Source organism: Puma concolor, chromosome D1 (genome assembly GCF_028749965.1).
Source record: "Puma concolor isolate L17-30 chromosome D1, mPumCon1.1.hap2, whole genome shotgun sequence".
Taxonomy (NCBI): Eukaryota; Metazoa; Chordata; class Mammalia; order Carnivora; family Felidae; genus Puma; species Puma concolor.
In genome coordinates, this window is record NC_141676.1 from 58,572,273 (window position 1) to 58,592,702 (window position 20,430).

General features: G+C 42.3%; 1 protein-coding gene and 1 long non-coding RNA gene across 4 annotated transcripts in view; one reads left to right on the forward strand and one right to left on the reverse strand.

Annotated features, from left to right (window-relative positions):
- The window catches only part of P4HA3 (prolyl 4-hydroxylase subunit alpha 3), a 42,334-nt gene extending 35,807 nt beyond the window's left edge, over positions 1–6,527 (reverse strand). For 2 of the 3 annotated variants that reach the window (XM_086678295.1, XM_086678294.1), the window contains exon 1: positions 6,312–6,526. In XM_086678295.1, the coding sequence (XP_086534421.1) occupies positions 6,312–6,511 (200 nt within the window). In that variant the 5' untranslated portion in view covers positions 6,512–6,526. Of the gene's footprint in view, positions 1–6,311 lie in introns of all 3 variants that reach the window. The other variant, XR_015241074.1, reaches the window with a different exon arrangement.
- Positions 6,528–18,297: 11,770 nt separating this feature from the next.
- Positions 18,298–20,430, forward strand: part of LOC147576749 (uncharacterized) — a 39,050-nt gene continuing 36,917 nt past the window's right edge. The window contains exon 1 of the long non-coding RNA XR_015241075.1: positions 18,298–19,259. This is a non-coding gene — a long non-coding RNA (uncharacterized LOC147576749). The remainder of the gene's footprint in view (positions 19,260–20,430) is intronic.

Here is a 20,430-nt window from a genome sequence, read left to right on the forward strand (position 1 = left end):
AATGGAGCCTGAAACAGAAGATGATTTACCTCCAGGTGCTTCCAGGGAGCCAAGAGTTCAAGCACAAACTAAGAACAAGAATCTCATTTCCAGGGAGGAAATGAGAGCTCTGTCAAGTCCGAGGATGTCTCTGATCCCGAGACAGTGCACTTTGACAGTGGCTACTCTACGGTTTTAAAAACTAAACCGGCCTCCAGGGTGTGGGATTTTTTTTTTTTTTTTTACTGCCCATTATTTCCTGCTTCAGCTCCATATGGAACTACTTAGTGGAAGATATTCCACTGCTAGACGAAAACACTTAAAGCAAGCAGAGACTTGGGCCTGAGTCCAGCCTGAAGAGTAAGTGTCCAAGGACAACTGAGGCTGAGGGGGCAGTAATTTTATAGACAGTTGGATTGGAAGGAGACCTGAGAGGTATCCCGACCCAGCCCCCAACTATCTGTCAGTTTCCTCCTCTATAAAATGATAGAACTGGGGGCGCCTGGGTGGCTCAGTCGGTTAAGCATCTGAGTTCGGCTCGGGTCATGATCTGTCAGTTTATGGGTTCGAGTTCCGTGTGGGGCTCTGTGCTGACAGCTCAGAGCCTAAAGCCTGCTTCAGATTCAGTGTCTCCCTCGCTTTCGGCCCCTCCACCGCTCGTGCTCTGTCTCTCTCTCTCTCCCATAAATAAACATTAAAAAAAATTAAAATGACAGAACTGGTCAAGTCTAGAAGATCTCTATGGATTCTTTCGGCACGACCATTCTATTCTCTCTTTCCATCATCTTTTCCATAACTGAATAGATTCTTCACTTAGTGCTTGAGGACTAACGTTTAATAGGCATCAGAGGAAAGAAGGAAGGCAGTGAGGTGAAAATTTCCCCCAAGTCCTCCAGCACATCAAAAGCACTAGCTCCTTGTTCTCTTCACACCCCACTTTGTATTACGGTGTCAGTTTATTTAAGGCAGGGGTTTGATCTCTACTGCACCACATGATTCAATTCAATGTTCAGATACGTCATTTTTCTGTCACACAAAGAAAAAAAAACCTATCAACAGATATCTGAGACTGGCTTGGAATCTAAACGTTGGCCTTATTCCCAGCCTTTGAGCAAATAGCTGGTTTTCAGAGACCGAGTTACTGGATGCTGAATTCAAACCTCAAGGTTTCCTAAATGGCTTTTTGCTTTAACAAATGTTGCTGAGAGTGGAAAATCAGATCCTTTGCTTCAAGAATGTGCACATAAAATTCGCAATCCAATCCCGCATTAAACATAGCCTGGATAGGTTATCCAACCGCAGTACATGAGCTTTTTTAATTCAGTATGTTTCTCCTTGGGAATTCAGAAATGACTTTGTCTCAGTTCTTCTGAGACATCCTGAATGTTTAATTCCTAACAGAAAAATTATTGCTGCTGATTTTACTCTTCCAATCTTGGTAGTTTTTTAAAAACTACAACAACTGTTATCTATATATATAACACTAGTATTTACACTATACCGGTATATAATTATATATACTATAACTGGTAAAAATTTTTGCTTCATTAACTTGGGGTAAGATGTAGTTTCAACATCAAAAAATATTTTATTGCTAAATTCAGAAATTTAAAGAAGAATATCAACTGAGTCCCTTAGAAATAACATCTCAAGTTACATTAGGTCACCAGATTGGGAGTATAGGAAAATGAACAAGAACTGCCAAAATTCTTGTTCTCAAAAGCAAACATTTCACTAAGTTTTAAAGCACTGACTAAAGAACAGACAGTCTGTAAAATACCACGCTAAACTTTGTGAAATTAAATGCTCATAAGTCATATGAGAAAAGGATCTAGAATTTTTCTGATTTTTTTATCATCTGGGCTCTCACAATCTTAGTTACTGCTTAGAGCCAAAAGTGGAGTCTAGGTTCACCAGGCGGTCTCAAAATAAAAATCATACAGTTGGAGCTAACATTTGTTAAGCATTTACTACATTCCAAGCAAAATGATAAATAACCTTTACGTGGTACTTAATCCTTCCAACAACTCTGTGGGGTAGGTACTATCATTATCATCATTTTACAGAATGTAGGTAAAGGAACTTGCCCAAAGTCAGAGCCAAGGATTCAAACAGAGGTCTGTTAAATTCCTGAATCCAGACTCTTAACCACTATGTACACCAGTTGCTCATAAAACCTCAGGAGTTATGGGGCTTGGTCTGGGTCCCGGCACATCAGATAAAGCAAGCAGTCAGGACATCATGGCACGATAGAAAGAAACCATCAAAAAAACTAGGTCCTAGTCCTGGATTTGCTACCCTACTATCTGGGATAAGGTACTAAATTTTAGTCTTATCATATTTACATGATTCTTTTTTATTATCTGGGCTCATTTGTTTAAGAGAGTAGTACAAACCTATTTCAAAGCACTGTGTGTAAGAATCAAATGAGATTAGTATTCTGTGACAAAGCTGTAACAACGACAATAGTGATAATACAGTAAAGGAGACCAGCATCAGAGCCCTGCCCCCCATCCCCTCTGCCAGTCACTTTGATCAGCACTGCAAACTCTCAGTTCTGAACCTGTTCCCTGAGAGGCCCAGCATCAGGATTCTAACCTCCCCATCTCTATCTGAGCCATCGAAATAAAGAGAAGGAGCACGTAGGTAGCAGGGAGCATGTTGGGATCTCAAATTAAAGAGAAGAGCCTTTTATTTCCACCAACAAACCGAGACTCCAATGCATGTGGACTGAGAACAAAATTAAAACATTTTGCTTTATAGAGTAGACCCAGGGGCACCTGGATGGTTCAGCTGGTGAAGCATCTGACTCTTGATTTTGCCTCAGGTCCTGATCTCGTGATTTGTGAGTTTGAGCCCCGCATGGGGCTCTGTGCTGACAGTGGGGAGCCTGCTTGGAATTCTCTCTCTCTCTCCCTTTCTCTCTGCACCCCCCACACTCTCTCTCTCTCAAAACGAATAAATAAACTTAATCGCAACTCTGAAGAGTGACAAGAATTATTGAAAATATCATTTTTTAGACATGAATAGACACTTCTCCAAAGAAGACATCCAGATGGCCAACAGACACATGAAAAAATGCTCCACATCACTCATCATCAGGGAAATACAAATCAAAACCACAATGAGATACCACCTTACACGTGTCAGAATGGCTAACATTAATAAGTCAGGCAACAACAGATGTTGGCGAGGATGCCGAGAAAGAGGATCTCTTTTGCACTGCTGGTGGGAATGCAAACTGGTGCAGACACTCTGGAAAACAGTATGAAGGTTCCTCAAAAAATTAAAAATAGAACTACCCTACAACCCAGCAATTGCACTACTAGTTATCTACCTAAGGGGATACAGGTATGCCATTTTGAAGGGGCACATGCACCCCAATGTTTATAGCAGCACTATCAACAACAGCCAAAGTATGGAAAGAGCCCAAATGTCCATTGTGGATGAATGGATAAAGAAGATGTGGTATATATATAAAATGGAGTATTACTCGGCAATCAAAAAGAATGAAATCTTGCCATTTGCAACTACGTGGATGGAACTAGACAGAGGGTATTATGCTAAGTGAAATTAGTCAGTCAGAGAAAGACAAATATCATATGACTTCACTCATATGAGGACTTTAAGATACAAAACAGATGAACATAAGGGAAGGGAAGCAAAAAATAATATAATGAACATAAGGGAAGGGAAGCAAAACGTACTATAAAAACAGGGAGGGGGACAAAACATAAGAGACTCTTACATATGGAGAACAAACAGAGGGTTATTAGAGGGGTTGTGGGAGGGGGGATGGGCTAAATGGGTAAGGGGTACTAAGGAATCTACTCCTGAAATCACTGTTGCACTATATGCTAACAAACTTAGATGTAAATTAAAAAAAGGTAAAGTGGTAAAAAAAAGAAAATATCTTTATTGTTAGAATACATACATTTTGTGTGTGTACATGTGTGTGTATTCATACTCTTTCAAACTAATAGTAAATTTATTTTATTTTATTTTTTTTTTTTAATTTTTTTTTTTAACGTTTATTTATTTTTTTGGGACAGAGAGAGACAGAGCATGAACGGGGGAGGGGCAGAGAGAGAGGGAGACACAGAATCGGAAACAGGCTCCAGGCTCCGAGCCACCAGCCCAGAGCCCGACGCGGGGCTCGAACTCACGGACCGCGAGATCGTGACCTGGCTGAAGTCGGCCGCTTAACTGACTGCGCCACCCAGGCGCCCCATCAAACTAATAGTAAATTTAAACATGCATTAACTTATATGCAAGCTACATACTTAAAAGCACATACCAACTTACATCATCATTCAGTCACTACTGAGTAACAAACAAGATCTTTCACACACACTTCCATAACAAACTGATTCTCTCCGACCCAGGCTCTCTTACACAGCCATAGCGTCCCCACACACCTTCTTCCCATGTGCCCCAGAATCGGTATTACTATCACATACACTCAACTCAGTTTTATCAGCAGCACATTGTGAGACAGCTCTCTGTTGTCTCGGCTCAGCAGAGAGTCAGATGATGTAGAGCTGTATTAATATATTCAGTTAGCAATGTGGTTACACCACTGCTGTAGACTTCTTAATGTCCCAAGCAGAGAAGGCATAACACCTATTCCAACACATGGTACCATAATACAATCATTCATCTTTCAGAGTTTGACACTGACAGTCAATACATGATTACAGTACCTGTATTCCAGTCTATATAGTATATTATGCCAGTGTGTAGCACTAGAGTGTGTTGATTTCATAGCAAAACAGTACAGCTGAGCATTTGCTTGTGTGTGCTATACCCATAATCCTCTAGTATCAAGTATGTTTTTCCTCCAGTGTTTTTTTTTTTTATTTTTTTCATATTTATTTTTTGAGAGAGAGACAGAGCATGAGCGGGGGAGGGGAGGCGCAGAGAGAGAGGGAGACACAGAATCTGAAGCAGGCTCCAGGCTCTGAGCTGTCAGCACACAGCCCTATGCGGGGCTTGAACTCACAAACCGCAAGATAATGACCTGAGTGGAAATCAAGAGTCAGACGCTTAAGTGACTGAACCACCCTGGCACTCCCTCCTCCCCAGTGTTTTCTTGATGTCAAGATACACATATCAAATGTCAGTTACCTTGTATTTAGAATTGTATTTAGAATTTAATGTTTTTTTTTAATTTTTTTAAATTTTATTTATTTTTGAAACAGAGAGAGACAGAGCAGGAGCAGGGGCAGGGGAGGGGCAGAGAGAGAGGGAGACACAGAATCTGAAACAGGCTCCAGGCTCTGAGCTGTCAGCACAGAGCCTGATGCGGGGCTCGAACTCATGAATCGCGAGATCATGACCTGAGCCATAAGTCAGACGCCCAACCGACTGAGCCACCCAGGCGCCCCTTGTATTTAGAATTTGGAGAGCTCTTATATATGGGGAGAGAAGGGAGAGTTGAAGCAAAGGAGACAAATGCTATGGACTCCAAGCTCCTTGAGGTCAGCGTTGGGTCTTGTTCACCATTTTATCCCCACTGCCTGGAGCAGTGCCTGGCTTACAACAGGCACTCAAACGTGTGTGTTGAATGAGTTAATGAACATGAAGCATTAGTCATATAGTGAGCTGTACAAGCAGCATTCATTAGAGACACAGAGATATCCATAGCGGCTGCCCACGCAGTCCCAGAGGCAAGTAAATCTCATACACGGTCACTGAGAGTCACTTCATACTAAACACTAGTCCTCTGGGTCACGTGGCCACCACACACGGCTACAGCCTCACAGTATCTTCTCTCTCTCACTCTTGTAGTTTTGCTGTGTCTCTGTGACACAGAGCCTGGGGCCCCACACAGCTGGACACAGTGCCTTGTGAGGTCCTTCCTCCTCAGCCCGAGTCACCCCACTACACTTTTGCACAGCTATCAACTTGGCTGTGTGAGGATGGCTCTGGGGTGCTAGTATGTGTGTGTGTGTGGTGTGTGTGTGTGTGTGTGTGTGTGCGCGCGCGCGCGCGCGCAACGGAGTCCGAGACTCCACTCCGTGTGACACAGCGTCCCTGGGGTCCCACTCAATCTGTTTCACCACGACCTCATGCTTCGGGCCACACCTCGGGGCTATCTCGGGGTCCCGCACACTGGACCTGACCGTCACACTGGGCCACGGTGTCTCAGTCTCACAGTCTAGCGAGGCTCTTACCCAGTCTCAAATCGAGTCTGAGGTCCCACGCAGAGGGACAACGAGACCGAGTCGCCCGCCACCGTAGAGCAGGGTGTCTCGGTCTGGCCCTCTGACTCAGTCTCCCCGACTGCGGCGCCCCTGGGGCTCCCTCCCGCCCCAAACCCGTGCCCTCACCTGGTCAGGTCCCGCAGCCGCGCCTCCTCCCCGCGCAGGTAGCGCCGCAGCAGTCCCAGCAGCCGGCGCTCGGGCGCCAGGGCGCGCGCAACGCTGGTCAGCGCCGAGAACGTGTCCCCCCGCACCGCGGCTCCCGTCGGGTCACCTGCCCGGAGCGCCAGGACAGCCAGCAGCGCCGCCAGCCGCGCCGCGGGGCCCATCCCGGCGCTCGCGCGCGTCCCCTCGGACGGTCCCGCCAGGCCCCTGGCGCGCGCCGCTCCCGCCCGGCCCGCCTCTCGGCCCCGCCCGGCCGCTCTCCTGCCCGGCAGCCCCGCCTCGGGCCTCCCCTCCCCTCCTTTGCTCTGACGCCTTGCCGTCTCTCTCTATCTCCCACCCGCCTGCCGCCTGGTTCCTCCGCCTGCGTGGGGGCTGCTGCGCCCTCCGTGTCCGCGCGCTAAGACGCGGGCCCGGGAAGGGTTTCCGCTGTGGCCCGTTCACACTCAGGGGAAACAGAGGCAGGGTCTGTGGCTGAACAACGCCATCCCCCGAGTATTCACCCCTCTACATGGAGGGTGGAAATGCAGAAACACCGCTGGATTCTTAAGGGGAAATCCAGGAGAGTGAATGATGTGGTTGGTAATGACGATGTGGGTGAAGAGCTGTGGGAGAGCAGAGGGAAGGAAGAAACACTTCACGGAAGACCTGACAATCTGAGCCATCATGAAAGACAGGCAGAGAACTCTGGTAAAGAGGGTGAAGGCGATCAGGGTCACGGTGTGACAAATCTAGGACCCATCACACCTAAAACGCTGGGGTCCTGGGTTATTGCTCCATACCATATACCTATGGCTACTTAAGCAAACAAAAATATTATTATTATTATTATTATTATTATTATTATTATTATTATATCCTAGTAGGCTACTTACTCTTTTCCTCACCTTTCCAGGCAATGTTCATTCATTCAACAAATATTCAGCACCTCTATTACTGTGCTGAGGACCCAGAGAAACAGCACATCCAACCCTGGACTCACAAGGGGAAACAGACATAAACAAGTAACCACAATAAAGCGCTATCAGGATAATGGAGGGCTGTGCAATGAGCAAGGGCAACACTGAGGAGGGAGTCCCTGCCATGCATAGGTGGTGGTGAGGGCTTCCCAGAGGAGGCAATGTGTGCAGGTCCAAAAGGATGAAAAGAAATTGTCTGGAAGATGACAGGCAAGTGACGGATGGGCTTTCCTTGCAGAAGGTACCTATATGTACCAACGTTTGGAGATGGAAACATAGTCTGAGTTCCAGAAATGATGAAAAGTTCCTTGTGGTTGGAACTGTCAGGTTATATTGCATTGCATGACATACTAAGAAAGTTAGCCTATCCTTTATGAAAATCTACTGGAAGTTTTAAGGTGGCAATAACAGCAATAACAACAGCAAGAGTAAAAATAATAGTTAATACTTACTGAGTGCTTCCTGTGTGCTAGGCACTGTCCAAGCATTTTGCATGTCTTAGCTCATTTAATTCTCATACTGACTCTATGGCATAGGGAGGATTATTAGTCCCATTTTACAAATAAGATTGAGGCACAGAGAGGATAAATAACTTACCCAGTGTTAATTATGTATAGACTAGTTCAGAGGTGTGCTGGTAAACCGGCTCCCCAGGACAATAAAAGTCCCGATGTGTGACATTTGCTAACTTCTGTGGTGGAAACTCCCACAATGGCCACTTTCAAGGCACTGAGATGACGTCACTGAACACAGTAAAGAGTTAACAACTGGCTCCCATGAGGAGGTTTGAGCCAGCTCCAGCATAGCACTGCTCACGGAAGACACAGAGATGCATCATCCAGATCCCTTTTCAAGGGAGGATTTGATGCACAGCTCCAGAGAGTGTAGTCAGAAGAGTCTCTAGTAGTCAGCTCCTTGGGGTCTGTCCTGCAGCAGAGAGCAACCTTACCTCAAGCCATTTCCAAACTTCCTTGGGAAGCCTGCATCCAGTCTCTGAGTGAGGGAATAAAGATGGAGCTTAACTTAAACCATGTGTCATTGGCTTTAGCAAAGTCTTGAAGGCCCTCATAAAGACTGTTAGCAAACTCTGGAAGGGCCTCCAGGAGACTGTTGATGAGGGATCGAAGGACAGGAAGGAAAACAGCCTGGAGAAAAGGGCACTTGAGTGCTGTTCTGTACTGGAAGAACAGTTAATGAAGCTTGTCCTGCAGGCAATGTGAAAACAGAAGACATTCTAATAACTACATTGTGAATCTGGCTAATGAAGTCTCCAGGCAGAATGATGAAAGTGCCAACTGGCTTCTTCTGACAGACTACAATAAAATACAAAAAACACACAAGGAATGGCTCAGTTTCTAAGCCAAATTTAGAGGAAATATAGAAGGTCTAACTGTCTATCCAAGGATCTAAAATTTCTCAAACAAAGGAGTGATGCAGGGTAAAGAACAAGCCCGGGGCACTACAAGTAAAACATGACCTCAAGGAAAAGCTTTCAAAAGTATGGTTTTAAAGACTCTTTGTTGAGACTTTAGGAAGATTTAAGGGCATGCCTAGCAGACCTTCAAAGAAAGGGCATTTCATTTAGATTCTCTCTGGTAAACAAGAGAGCCTCTAAGAGCCTTGAGTGTCCCCTATAAAGCAGACTATTTCAACCAGGCAAAAATGTTTCTAAGAATCTTAAGACTGTTGTACCACAGCATCCTGACTCTCAGACAAGTGAGAGAAAGGCCTGGAAAGAAAAACAGATGTGGCTTTTGTCTAAAGGAGTGGATTCCAATAAGATTTATAGGAAATCACCAAGAGTTTTCAGATAAGAGGCATTTGACTGGCTCAGTCAGTGAAGCATGTGACTTCCTTGACCTCAGGTTCATGAGCTCAAAGCCCCATGTTGAATGTAGAGATTACCTAAATAAATAAGCAAACAAACTTTTAAAAAGTTTTAAGATAATTTTATCAGAAGAAGTACTGCCAGATTGGGGTAAAGAGAAAGACAGAAAGAAAGACAGAAAGAAAGACAGAAAGAAAGAAAGAAAGAAAGAAAGAAAGAAAGAAAGAAAGAAAGAAAGAAAGAAAGAGGACGGAAGAAAGGAAGGAAGGAACAGAAAAAGAAAGAGGGAGGGGGGGAGGAAGGAAAAAAGAAAGAGGGAGGGAGAAAAAAGAAGGAAGGAGGGAGGGAGGGGGAGAGAGAGAGAAAGAGAGAGGGAGAGAGGTAGGAAAGGGAAGGAAGGAAGGAAGGAAGGAAGGAAGGAAGGAAGGAAGGAAGGAAGGAAGGAAGGAAGGAAGGAAGATAGGGAGGGAGGGAGGAAGGAAAGAAATTTAAAAAGATGCCTTTGGACCCCTGTACCCATTTCCTATTGCTGCTGTAACAAATTACCTCAAACTTAGTGACTTGGAAAAACTCAAATTTATTATCTTACATTTCTGGAGTTCAAAAGTCTGACATGGGTTTCACTGGGCTGAAATCAAGGTGTCAGCAGGGCTGTTTCTTCTGGAGGTTCTGGCAGGAGAATCTATTCCTTGCTTTTCCCAGTTTCTATGGACTGCCTGCATTTCTTTATTTGTAGCCCCTTCCTTCTTCCTCAAAACCAATGTAACATGTTTAAATCTCTATTTGACTTTGCTTCTACTGTCGCATCTCCCTCTCTGATTCTTTTAAGGACCTTTGTGATTACATCAGGCTCACCAAGATTAATTCAGTATAATCTCCCCATCTCAAGATCCTTAATCACACCCCAAAAGGCTCAGATTTGGGGAACTAGGGCATGGACATCTTTAGGGAGCCATTATTCTGCCTACCAATACCCCCTATCTTCTATGGGCAGAAAACAGGCCAAGATGGCTACTCAGTTGCAAACAAAGGTCCATGGCCATTTCATCATTCTTACCATGAAGAGAAGTGTTAGGAGGGAAAGTGTAATGGAGAGGAAGTCAGAGGAGAAAGAAACAACTTTACCAATTGTGGTTAAAATAGTTTTCTTTGGCAAATTTTAAAAATTCATATAGCGGGGCACCTGGGTGGCTCAGTCGGTTAAGCATCCGACTTCAGCTCAGGTCATGATCTCGCGGTCCGTGAGTTCGAGCCCCGTGTCAGGCTCTGTGCTGACAGTTCGGAGCCTGGAGCCTGTTTCGGATTCTGTGTCTCCCTCTCTCTCTGACCCTCCCCCATTCATGCTCTGTCTCTCCCTGTCTCAAAAATAAATAAATATTTTAAAAATTAAAAAAAAAATTCATATAGCAATGTGAAGACATTGCTAGGCTCCCTCATCCCCCCAACCCGAGGGCCTCTGAAAGGGTTTGTGCACATTAGGGGCCTTGAAGCTTAGGTTTTATGGCAAACTGCCTCTGGTAGGCACTAAGAACATGGAATCTGAATCCACATACCTGGGTTCACGTCTCTGCTCTATACTTACGCTGTTTGCGCTGATGTTGCAGCACCCAGAAGCAGATGCTGAGACAGAGTTTGGGGTACAGGATATTTATTACAGATCAACATCTGTGAAGGGGAGAGGAAGGAGGGAAGGGCACAGGAAGAGTCAAAGAGGCCTGACAAAGCTTTGATCAAAGTGACAGGAGTGGGGGTGCCTGGGTGGCTCAGTCTGTTAGGTGTCCCACTGACTTCCTCTCCGACTTTGGCCCAGGTCATGATCTCGCTGTTCAAGAGTTCAAGCCCTGCGTCAGGCTCTGTGCTGACAGTTCAGAGCCTGGAGCCTGCTTGGGATTCTGTGTCTCTCTGCTCTCTGCTCCTCCACTGTTTGTGCTCTGTCTCTCTCTCAAAAATAAATAAAAACATTAAAATTTTTTTTCTAAAAAAAAGAGGCAGGGAGGCTGCAGCTACTATCTCCTTTCAGAGCTGTCTCACAACAGGCGTGAATGGCTGGGTCTCTAGTCCATCACCTCACTAGGTCCTTGTTTAGGGTTCACTGAACTTCTCAGATATGTAGACCTATGTCTTTTGTCAAATTTGGGAAATGTTCATATATTATTTCTTGAAATACTTTTACAAACTCTTTTGGAATTTTAATGACATGAATTAGATACTGCCTCATAGATCCTCAGGCTCTGCTCATTTTTTAAAAACACTTTTTCTCAGGGTGCCTGGGTGGCTCAGTTGGTTAAGCAACTGACCTTGGTTCAGGTCATGATCTCACAGTTCATGAGTTTGAGCCCCATGTGCTGACAGCTCAGAGCTTGGAGCTTGCTTTGGATTCTGTGTCTCCCTCTCTCGCTCTTTGCCCCTCCCCTGCTTGCACTCTGTCTGTCTCTCTCTCTCTCTCTCAAAAATAAAATAAAAACAATTTAAAGAAAACACTTTTTCTTTGTTGTTCAGATTAAATAAATTCTATGGACCTATCTTCAAGTTCACTGATTCTTTGCTGTCATTTCTATTCAGCTATTGAGTCCATCAATGAGTTTTTTCCTTTTGCTATTTTACTTTCAATTGTAACATTTCCATTGAGTTTCTCTTTATATCTTCTATTTCTTTGATAGTTCCTACCTTTACATTCATTTAAAGAGTGTTCATCCTTACTTCTTAGAGCACTTTATGAATCTTCAACAATTTTCTTTTTTTGTTGTTTTTGTTTTTAAGTTTATTTATTTATTTTGAGAGAGAGAGAGAGAGAGAGAGACCACGTGTGAGCAGGGGAGGGGCAGAGAGAGAGAAGGAGAGAGAGAATCTCAAGCAAGCTCAGTGCTGTCAGTGTAGAGCCCGAGTCAGGGCTCTATCTCACGAACTGTAAGATCATGACCTGAGCTAAAACCAAGTGTTGGACATTTAGCCTACTTAGCCACCCAGGCACCCTGCGTCTTTGACAATTTTCAACATTTGTGTTAATCTCTTTCTGGATGTCTGTTGGTTGCCTTCTCTCACACTTGAGATTTTCCTAGTTCTTCATATGCAGAGTAATTTTGGATTAAATGCTACATATTTTGAGTATATAAGTGTCTAGATCTTATTTATTTATTTGTAATTTAACTTTATTTTTTATTTTTTAAAATTTACATCCAAATTAGTTAGTATATAGTGAAGCAATGCTTTCAGGAGTAGATTCCTAAATGCCCCTTATCCATTTAGCCCATCCCCCCTCCCACAACCCCTCCAGCAACCCTCAGTTTGTTCTCCATATTTAGGAGTCTCTTTTGTTTTGTCCCTCTCCCTGTTTTTATATTATTTTTGTTTCCCTTCCCTTATGTTCATCTCTTTTGTCTCTTAAAGTCCTCATATGAGTGAAGTCATATGATTTTTGTCTTTCTCTGACTGACTAATTTCACTTAGCATAATACCCTACAGTTCCATCCACATAGTTGCAAAAGGCAAGATTTCATTCTTTTTGATTGCCAAGTAATACTCCATTGAGTATATATACCACATCTTCTTTATCCATTCATCCACAATGGACATTTGGGCTCTTTCCATACTTTGGCTATTGTTGATAGTGCTACTATAAACATGGGGTGCATGTGTCCCTTCGAAACAGCACACCTGTATCCCTTGGATAAATGCCTACTAGTGCAATTGCTGGGTCATAGAGTAGTTCTATTTTTAGTTTTTTTTAATTTTTTTTAACGTTTATTTATTTTTGAGACAGAGAGAGACAGAGCATGAACAGGGGAGGGGCAGAGAGAGAGGGAGACACAGAATCTGAAACAGGCTCCAGGCTCTGAGCTGTCAGCACAGAGCCTGATGCGGGGCTCGAACTCACGGACCGTGAGATCGTGACCTGAGCCAAAGTCAGACGCCCAACCGACTGAGCCACCCAGGTGCCCCTATTTTTAGTTTTTTGAGGAACCTCCATACTGTTTTCCAGAGTGGCTGCACCAGCTTGCATTCCCACGAGCAGTGCAAAAGAGATCCTCTTTCTCCACATCCTTGCCAACATCTGTTGTTGCCTGACTTGTTATGTTAGCCATTCTGACAGGTGTGAGGTGGTATCTCCTTGTGGTTTTGATTTGTATCCCTGATGCTGAGGGATGTTGAGCATTTTTTCATGTGTTGGTTGGCCATCTGGATGTCTTCTTTGGAGAAGTGTCTATTCATGTCTTTTGTCCATTTCTTCACTGAATTCTTTGTTTTTTGGATATTGAGTTTGATAAGTTCCTTGTAGATTTTGGATACTAACTCTATATCTGAAATGTCATTTGCAAATATCTTCTCCCATTCTGTCGGTTGCCTTTTAGTTTTGCAGATTGTTTCCTTCACTGTGAAGAAGCTTTTTATTTTGGTGAGGTCCCAGTAGTTCATTTTTGCTTTTGTTTCCCTTGCCTCCGGAGACGTGTTGAGTAAGAAGCTGCTGCGGCCAAGGTCAAAGAGGTTTTTGCCTGCTTTCTCCTCGAGGATTTTGATGGCTTCCTGTCTTACATTGAGGTCTTTGATCCACTTTGAGTTTATTTTTGTGTATGGTGTAAGAAAGTGGTCCAGGTTCATTCTTCTGCATGTCGCTGTCCAGTTTTCCCAGCACCACTTGCAGAAGAGACTGTCTTTATTCCACTGGATATTCTTTCCTGCTTTGTCAAAGATTAGTTGCCCATACGTTTGTGGGTACATTCCATTGATCTGAGTGTCTGTTTTTGTGCCAGTACCATACTGTCTTGATGATTACAGCTTTGTAGTATAGCTTGAAGTCTGGGATTGAGATGCCTCCTGCTTTGGTTTTCTTTTTCAAGATTGCTTTGGCTATTCGGGGTCTCTTCTGGTTCCATACAAAATTTAGGATTCTTTGTTCTAGCTCTGTGAAGAATGCTGGTGTTACTTTGATAGGGATTGCGTTGAATATGTAGATTGCTTTGGGTAGTATCGACATTTTAACAATATTTGTTCTTCCTATCCAGGAGCATGGAATCTCTTTCCATTTCTTTGTGTCTTCTTCAATTTCTTTCATAAGCTTTCTATAGTTTTCAGTGTACAGATTTTTCACCTCTTTGGTTAGTTTTATTCCTAGGTATTTTATGGTTTTTGGTGCAACTGTAAATGGGATCGATTCCTTGATTTCTCTTTCTGTTGTTACTTCATTGTTGGTATATAGGAATGCAACCAATTTCTGTGCATTGATTTTATATCCTGCAACTTTGCTGAATTCATGAATCAATTCTAGCAGTTTTTTGGTGGAATCTTTTGGGTTTTCCATATAGAGTATCATGTCATCTGCGAAGAGTGAAAGTTTGACCTCCTCCTGGCTGATTTGGATGCCTTTTATTTCTTTGTGTTGTCTGATTGCAGAGGCTAAGACTTGCAATACTATGTTGAATAACAGTGGTGAGAGTGGACATCCCTGTCTTGTTCTTGACCTTAGGGGAAAGCTCTCAGTTTTTCCCCATTGAGGATGATATTAGCATTGTGTCATTCATATATGGCTTTTATGATCTCGAGGTATGCTCCTTCTATCCCTACTTTCTTGAGGATTTTATCAAGAAAGGATGCTGTATTTTGTCAAATGCTTTCTCTGCATCTATTGGGAGGATCATATGGTTCTTGTCCTTTCTTTTATTGATGTGATGAATCACGTTAATTGTTTTGCGGATATTGAACCAGCCCTGCATCCCAGGTATAAATCCCACTTGGTCGTGGTGAATACTTTTTTTAATATATTGTTGGATCCGGTTGGCTAATATCTTTTAAGAATTTTTGCATCCATGTTCATCAAGGAAATTGGTCTATAGTTCTCCTTTTTAGTGGGGTCTCTGTCTGGTTTTGGAATCAGGATAATGCGGACTTCATAGAAAGAGTTTGGAAGTTTTCCTTCCATTTCTATTTTTTGGAAGTTTCAAAAGAATAGGTGTTAACTCTTCCTTAAATGTTTGGTAGAATTCCCCTGGAAAGCCATCTGGCCCTGGACTCTTGTTTTTTGGCAGATTTTTTATTACTAATTCAATTTCCTTAGTGGTTATGGGTCCGTTCAAATTTTCTATTTCTTCCTGTTTCAGTTTTTGTAGTGTATATATTTCTAGGAATTTGTCCATTTCTCCCAGATTGCCCATTTTATTGGCATATAATTGCTCACAATATTCTCTTTTTATTGTTTTTATTTCCGTTGTGTTGGTTGTGATTTCTCCTCTTTCATTCTTGATTTTATTTATTTGGGTCCTTTCCTTTTTCTTCTTGATCAAACTGGCTAGTGGTTTATCAATTTTGTTAATTCTTTCAAAGAACCAGTTTCATTGGTTTCATTGATCTGTTCTACAGTTTTTTTTGGTTTTGATAGCATTAATTTCTGCTCTAATCTTTATTATTTCCTGTCTTCTGCTGGTTTGGGGTTTTATTTGCTGTTCTTTTTCCAGCTCCTTAAGGCATAAGGTTAGATTGTGTATCTGAGATCTTTCTTGCTTCTTTAGGAAGGCCTGGATTGCTATATACTTTCCTCTTATGACCACCTTTGCTGCGTCCCAGAGGTTTTGGGTTGTGGTGCTATCATTTTCACTGACTTCCATATACTCTTTAATTTCTTCTTTAATTGCTTGGTTAATGCATTCATTCTTTAGTAGGATGTTCTTTAGTCTCCAAGTATTTGTTATCTTTCCAAATTTTTTCTTGTGGTTGATTTCAAGTTTCATAGCATTGTGGTCTGAAAATATGCATGGTATGATCTCGATCTTTTTGTACTTACTTAGGGCTGATTTGTGTCCCAATATGGTCTATTCTGGAGAACGTTCCATGTGCACTGGAGAAGAATGTATATTCTGCTGCTTTAAAATGAAATGTTCTGAATATATCTGTTAAGTCCATCTGGTCTAGTGTGTCATTCAAAGCCATTGTTTCCTTGTTGATTTTTTGATGAGATGATCTGTCCATTGCTGTGAGTGGGGTGTTGAAGTCTCCTACTATTATGGTATTACTATCAATGAGTTTCTTTATGTTTGTGATTAATTGATTTATATATTTGGGTGCTTTCACATTTGGCGCATAAATGTTTACAATTGTTAGGTCTTCTTGGTGGATAGACCCCTTGATTATGATATAATGCTCTTCTGCATCTCTTGATACAGTCTTTATTTTAAAGTCTAGATTGTCTGATATAAGTATGGCTACTCCACTTTCTTTTGTTGACCATTAGCTTATTAGCTTGATAGATAGTTCTCCATCCCCTTATTTTCAATCTGAAGGTGTCTTTAGGTCTAAAGTGGGTCTCTTGTAAACAGCATATAGATGGATTTTGTTTTCTTATCCATTCTGTTACCCTATGTCTTTTGATTGGAGCATTGAGTCCACTGATGTTTAGAGTGAGTACTGAAAGATATGAATTTATTGCCATTATGATGCTTGTAGAGTTGGAGTTTCTGGTGGTGTTCTCTGGTCCTTTCCAATCTTTTGTTGCTTTTAGTATTTATTTATATGTATATTTTTTCATCTTTCCTCCCCTCAGAGAGTCCCCCTTAAAATTTCTTGCAAGGCTGGTTTAGTGGTCACAAACTCCTTTAATTTTTGTTTGTCTGGGAAACTTTTTATCTCTCCTTCTATTTTGAATGACAGCCTTGCTGGATAAAGAATTCTTGGCTGCATATTTTTCTGATTCAGCACACTGAATATATCCCGCCACTCCTTTCTAGCCTGCCAAGTTTCTGTGGATAGGTCTGCTGCAAACCTGGTCTGTCTTCCCTTGTAGGCTAGGGACTTTTTTTTCCCTTGCTGCTTTCATGATTCTCCCCTTGCCTCAGTATTTTGTGAATTTGACTATGATATGCCTTGTTGATGGTCGGTTTTTGTTGAATCTAATGGGAGTCCTCTGTGCTTCCTGGATTTTGATGTCTGTGTCTTTCCTCAGGTTAGGAAACTTTTCTGCTATGATTTGCTCACAAAACCCTTCTACTCCTATTTCTCTCTCTTCCTCCTCTGGGACCCCTATGATTCTGATGTTGTTCCTTTTTGATGAGTCACTGATTTCTCTAATTTTTAAATTGTGCTCTTTTGCCTTAATCTTCCTCTTTTTTTCTGCTTCGTTATTCTCTATACGTTTGTCCTCTATATCTCTGATTCTCTGTTCTGCCTTGTCCATCCTTGCTACTGCTGCATCCATCCGTGATCGCAGCTCAGTTATAGCATTTTTAATTTCATTCTGGCTATTTTTTACTTCTTTTATCTCTGTAGAAAGGGATTCTAATATATTTTCGACTCCAGCTAGTATTCTTATTATCGTGATTCTAAATTCTGGTTCAGACATCTTGTTTGTGTCTGTGTTGGTTAAATCCCTGGCTGTCGTTTCTTCGTGCTCTTTCTTTTGGGGTGAATTCCTTCGTTTTCTCATTTTGAAGGGAGAAAAGGAATTAATGAGGTAGAAAAATTGAAGTTAAAAAAATTAAAATTAAAAAATATTAAAATTAAAAATTAAAAAAAAACACACACAAAAATCGAATAGATGATGCTAGATTCTAGGTGTGTTTTGGTCTGGGTGTAGAAAGTGGTTTGACAGATTAGAGAAACAAAAAAACAAAAAAAGAGGGGGGAGAGAAAAAAAGGAAATCGTTAGAGAATTTGAAAAAAATGAATACACTAAAGTAGACTAAAATACACAAAAGTAGAGAATATAGTAGAAAAAATTATAGAAAAATATTTTTAATAAAAATTAAAAAGAAATACGAATTTTTTCATTTTCTGTATTTAAGAAAAAAGAAAAGAAATGAAAAATAGAAAAAAGATTTAAAAAAGAAAAAAGACAAAAAAAAGAAATCGTTTGAAAATTTGAAAAATTGAATACACTGTAGTAGACTGAAATAAAATAATGGGAGTAAGATAGAATTTGAAAAAAATTCCATAAAAGCAAAAAATATACTAATAAAAATTAAATAAAAATATTTGAAAAAAATTGAAAGTAAAAATGAAGTTTTTCTCTTTCTGCATTCAAGAAAAAGAAAAGAAATGAAAAAGAAAAAAAGAAAAAGAAAAAAAAGGAAATTGTTTAAAAATTTGAAAAGGTGAGTACACTGAAGTAGACTAAAATAAAATGATGGAAGTAAAGTAGAATTTGAAAAAATTCACACAAAAGTAAAAAGTATAGTAATAAAAATTAAAGACAGATATTTTTAATAAAAATTAAAAATAAAAATGAGTTTTTTCTTTCTATATTCAAGAAAAAGAAAAGAATTGTAAAAGAGAAAAAGGAAAAAGAGAAAAAAAAATCGAATAGATGAACCTGCTAACAGATTGAAGTAGGACTGAAGTTGCTTCGTTTTCCCCTAGAGGTCAGTCCATGTAGCTCTTTATAGTCCATAAATTAAGCCAGTGGTGAGGTTTGTGCTCTTGAATAGCGAAGTTGGCCCAATTGGGCAGGGTCCGCTGTAACAGCTCCACTCTCCACTAGATGGCGCTGCTAGCCTACTGGGGTGGATTGTTGCGGTGCTTGTCGGTGCGCATGAGCATGTGCGGGAGTGGTGAAAAATGGCGCCACCCGGCCACCCAGTCTGTTCTCCCGGATCAGCAATCGCGCACTGGTCCTCCGTCTTCAGCTCTCATCTACTTCCCGCTTTTCCACACTCTGTGACCAGGCCCCAGGCAGTATCTCTCTCCCAAGTTTTGTCTCAGATGCAGCTGTTTTCCCCCCGGCCCCTTACTTCTGAAGGACTGCGGCTTTGACCTGCTCTGCCCCTCTGCGGGAGGGTCTTACCGAGCAATGGCCTAATGTCGGCTGCACCCAGGAACACTTGCTGGACCCGGGTGCTGCTGGTCCCCCGAGACTGCGGTCAGGTGCCAGCCCGCCCCAGAAAAAGATTGTGAGACAGTGTAGCCGCAGCGTTTCAGGGTCCATGGAAAATTGCAACACACATCTGGCACCAGGCTTCACCTTCAACAACCTTGCCCCAGCACCAGCGAATGTGGCTGCCTTCCAGGGTCTGCTGGGACCAGGTGGCTTCAACAGTCTCTACCAAATGTCCTTCCAGCAGTGGAACCGCTTTTTCCCGTGTGGCCCGAGAACCTCCTGGATCCCACTCTGTTCCTGGGGATTCATCTTTCCCACCAGAGCACCGCCAGGTATGGAGCTGCTGAGTTGCAGCCTTTGTGCTCCCCTTGTTTACAGTCTTAATGGAATTTAAACCCTCTCCTTTCTCCTTTCTCCCTTTTTAGTTTAGTCCCTGCGGCTGTTTCCAATTTTCCACTTTCTCTCCAGCTGCTTTTGGGGAGGGGTGTTTTTCCTGTATGTTCCCCCCCTCCCCAGTCTCCATCCTCTCTCTGCCTACAATAGGGGTTCCCTACCTTTCAGGGCTTCTTGCTCCCCAAGTTCAGCTCTTTGTGTCACGTACCTGCTGAATTCTGTGGTTCAGGTTGTGCAGATTGTTGTGTTAATTTTCCTATCAGTTTTCTAGGTGTGTAGGATGGTTTAGTGTTGGTCTGGCAGTATTTCATGGACGCGAGACACACAAAAAGCTTCCATGCTGTTCCACCATCTTGGCTCCTCCCTAGATCTTATTTAAATGATATAGAAAATACTAATATTTTTGTGTAGCTTGTAATTAACTCAGTTGGATTCAAGCCACAAGTTCTGATCTGCCTTCTGCGGCCATGAGTTCAATGTCAGTTCAGTTTTCAGTTTTTGCAATACTATTCAGATTTGTCCCATTTGTGTGCCACATTTGGACCCAGACAGTGGTCTATCCCATACCTCAGTTCTTAGGTCTATGGTATGTACTTGAGCATCAGATCCATGCCTGCAGAGCTAAGGGGTGAGTACAGGAATTATGGGGTTGATCTCTCGAGCTTCGCCCTCTCTACAATCTCTCTGATAGTTTACAGCCTACTGCTACTTCCCTTTTTGGTTCTCTGGCCAAAGACCTGGGCTTCAAATAACTCTATTCTGCTGTATGCTTCTCATTATTACATATGTCTGGGACCAAGTGGCAGGAGGATGCAGAGAGAAAAAAATCAGTGGGGGTTTCCCCACCCTGTTAGGATTGCCGAAACAAAAATTACAGCATTATTTAATTAAGATGGTTTCAGTGTAGGTAGATGTAATACATAAGATAACTCAATGTTTTAGACAGCCACAAGAACCTCACTACCACCTTTGCCATTGGGGCCACCACTGTGAGATTGCCCCTGGGAGATGTGTGGGGTATGGAGAAAGAGAGAACAAAGGAAAACGTGAGATCTTGCCCCTCTGAGTGGGGGAGTTCTATTCCTCTTTGCTTGAGCCAGAGCTAGTGGG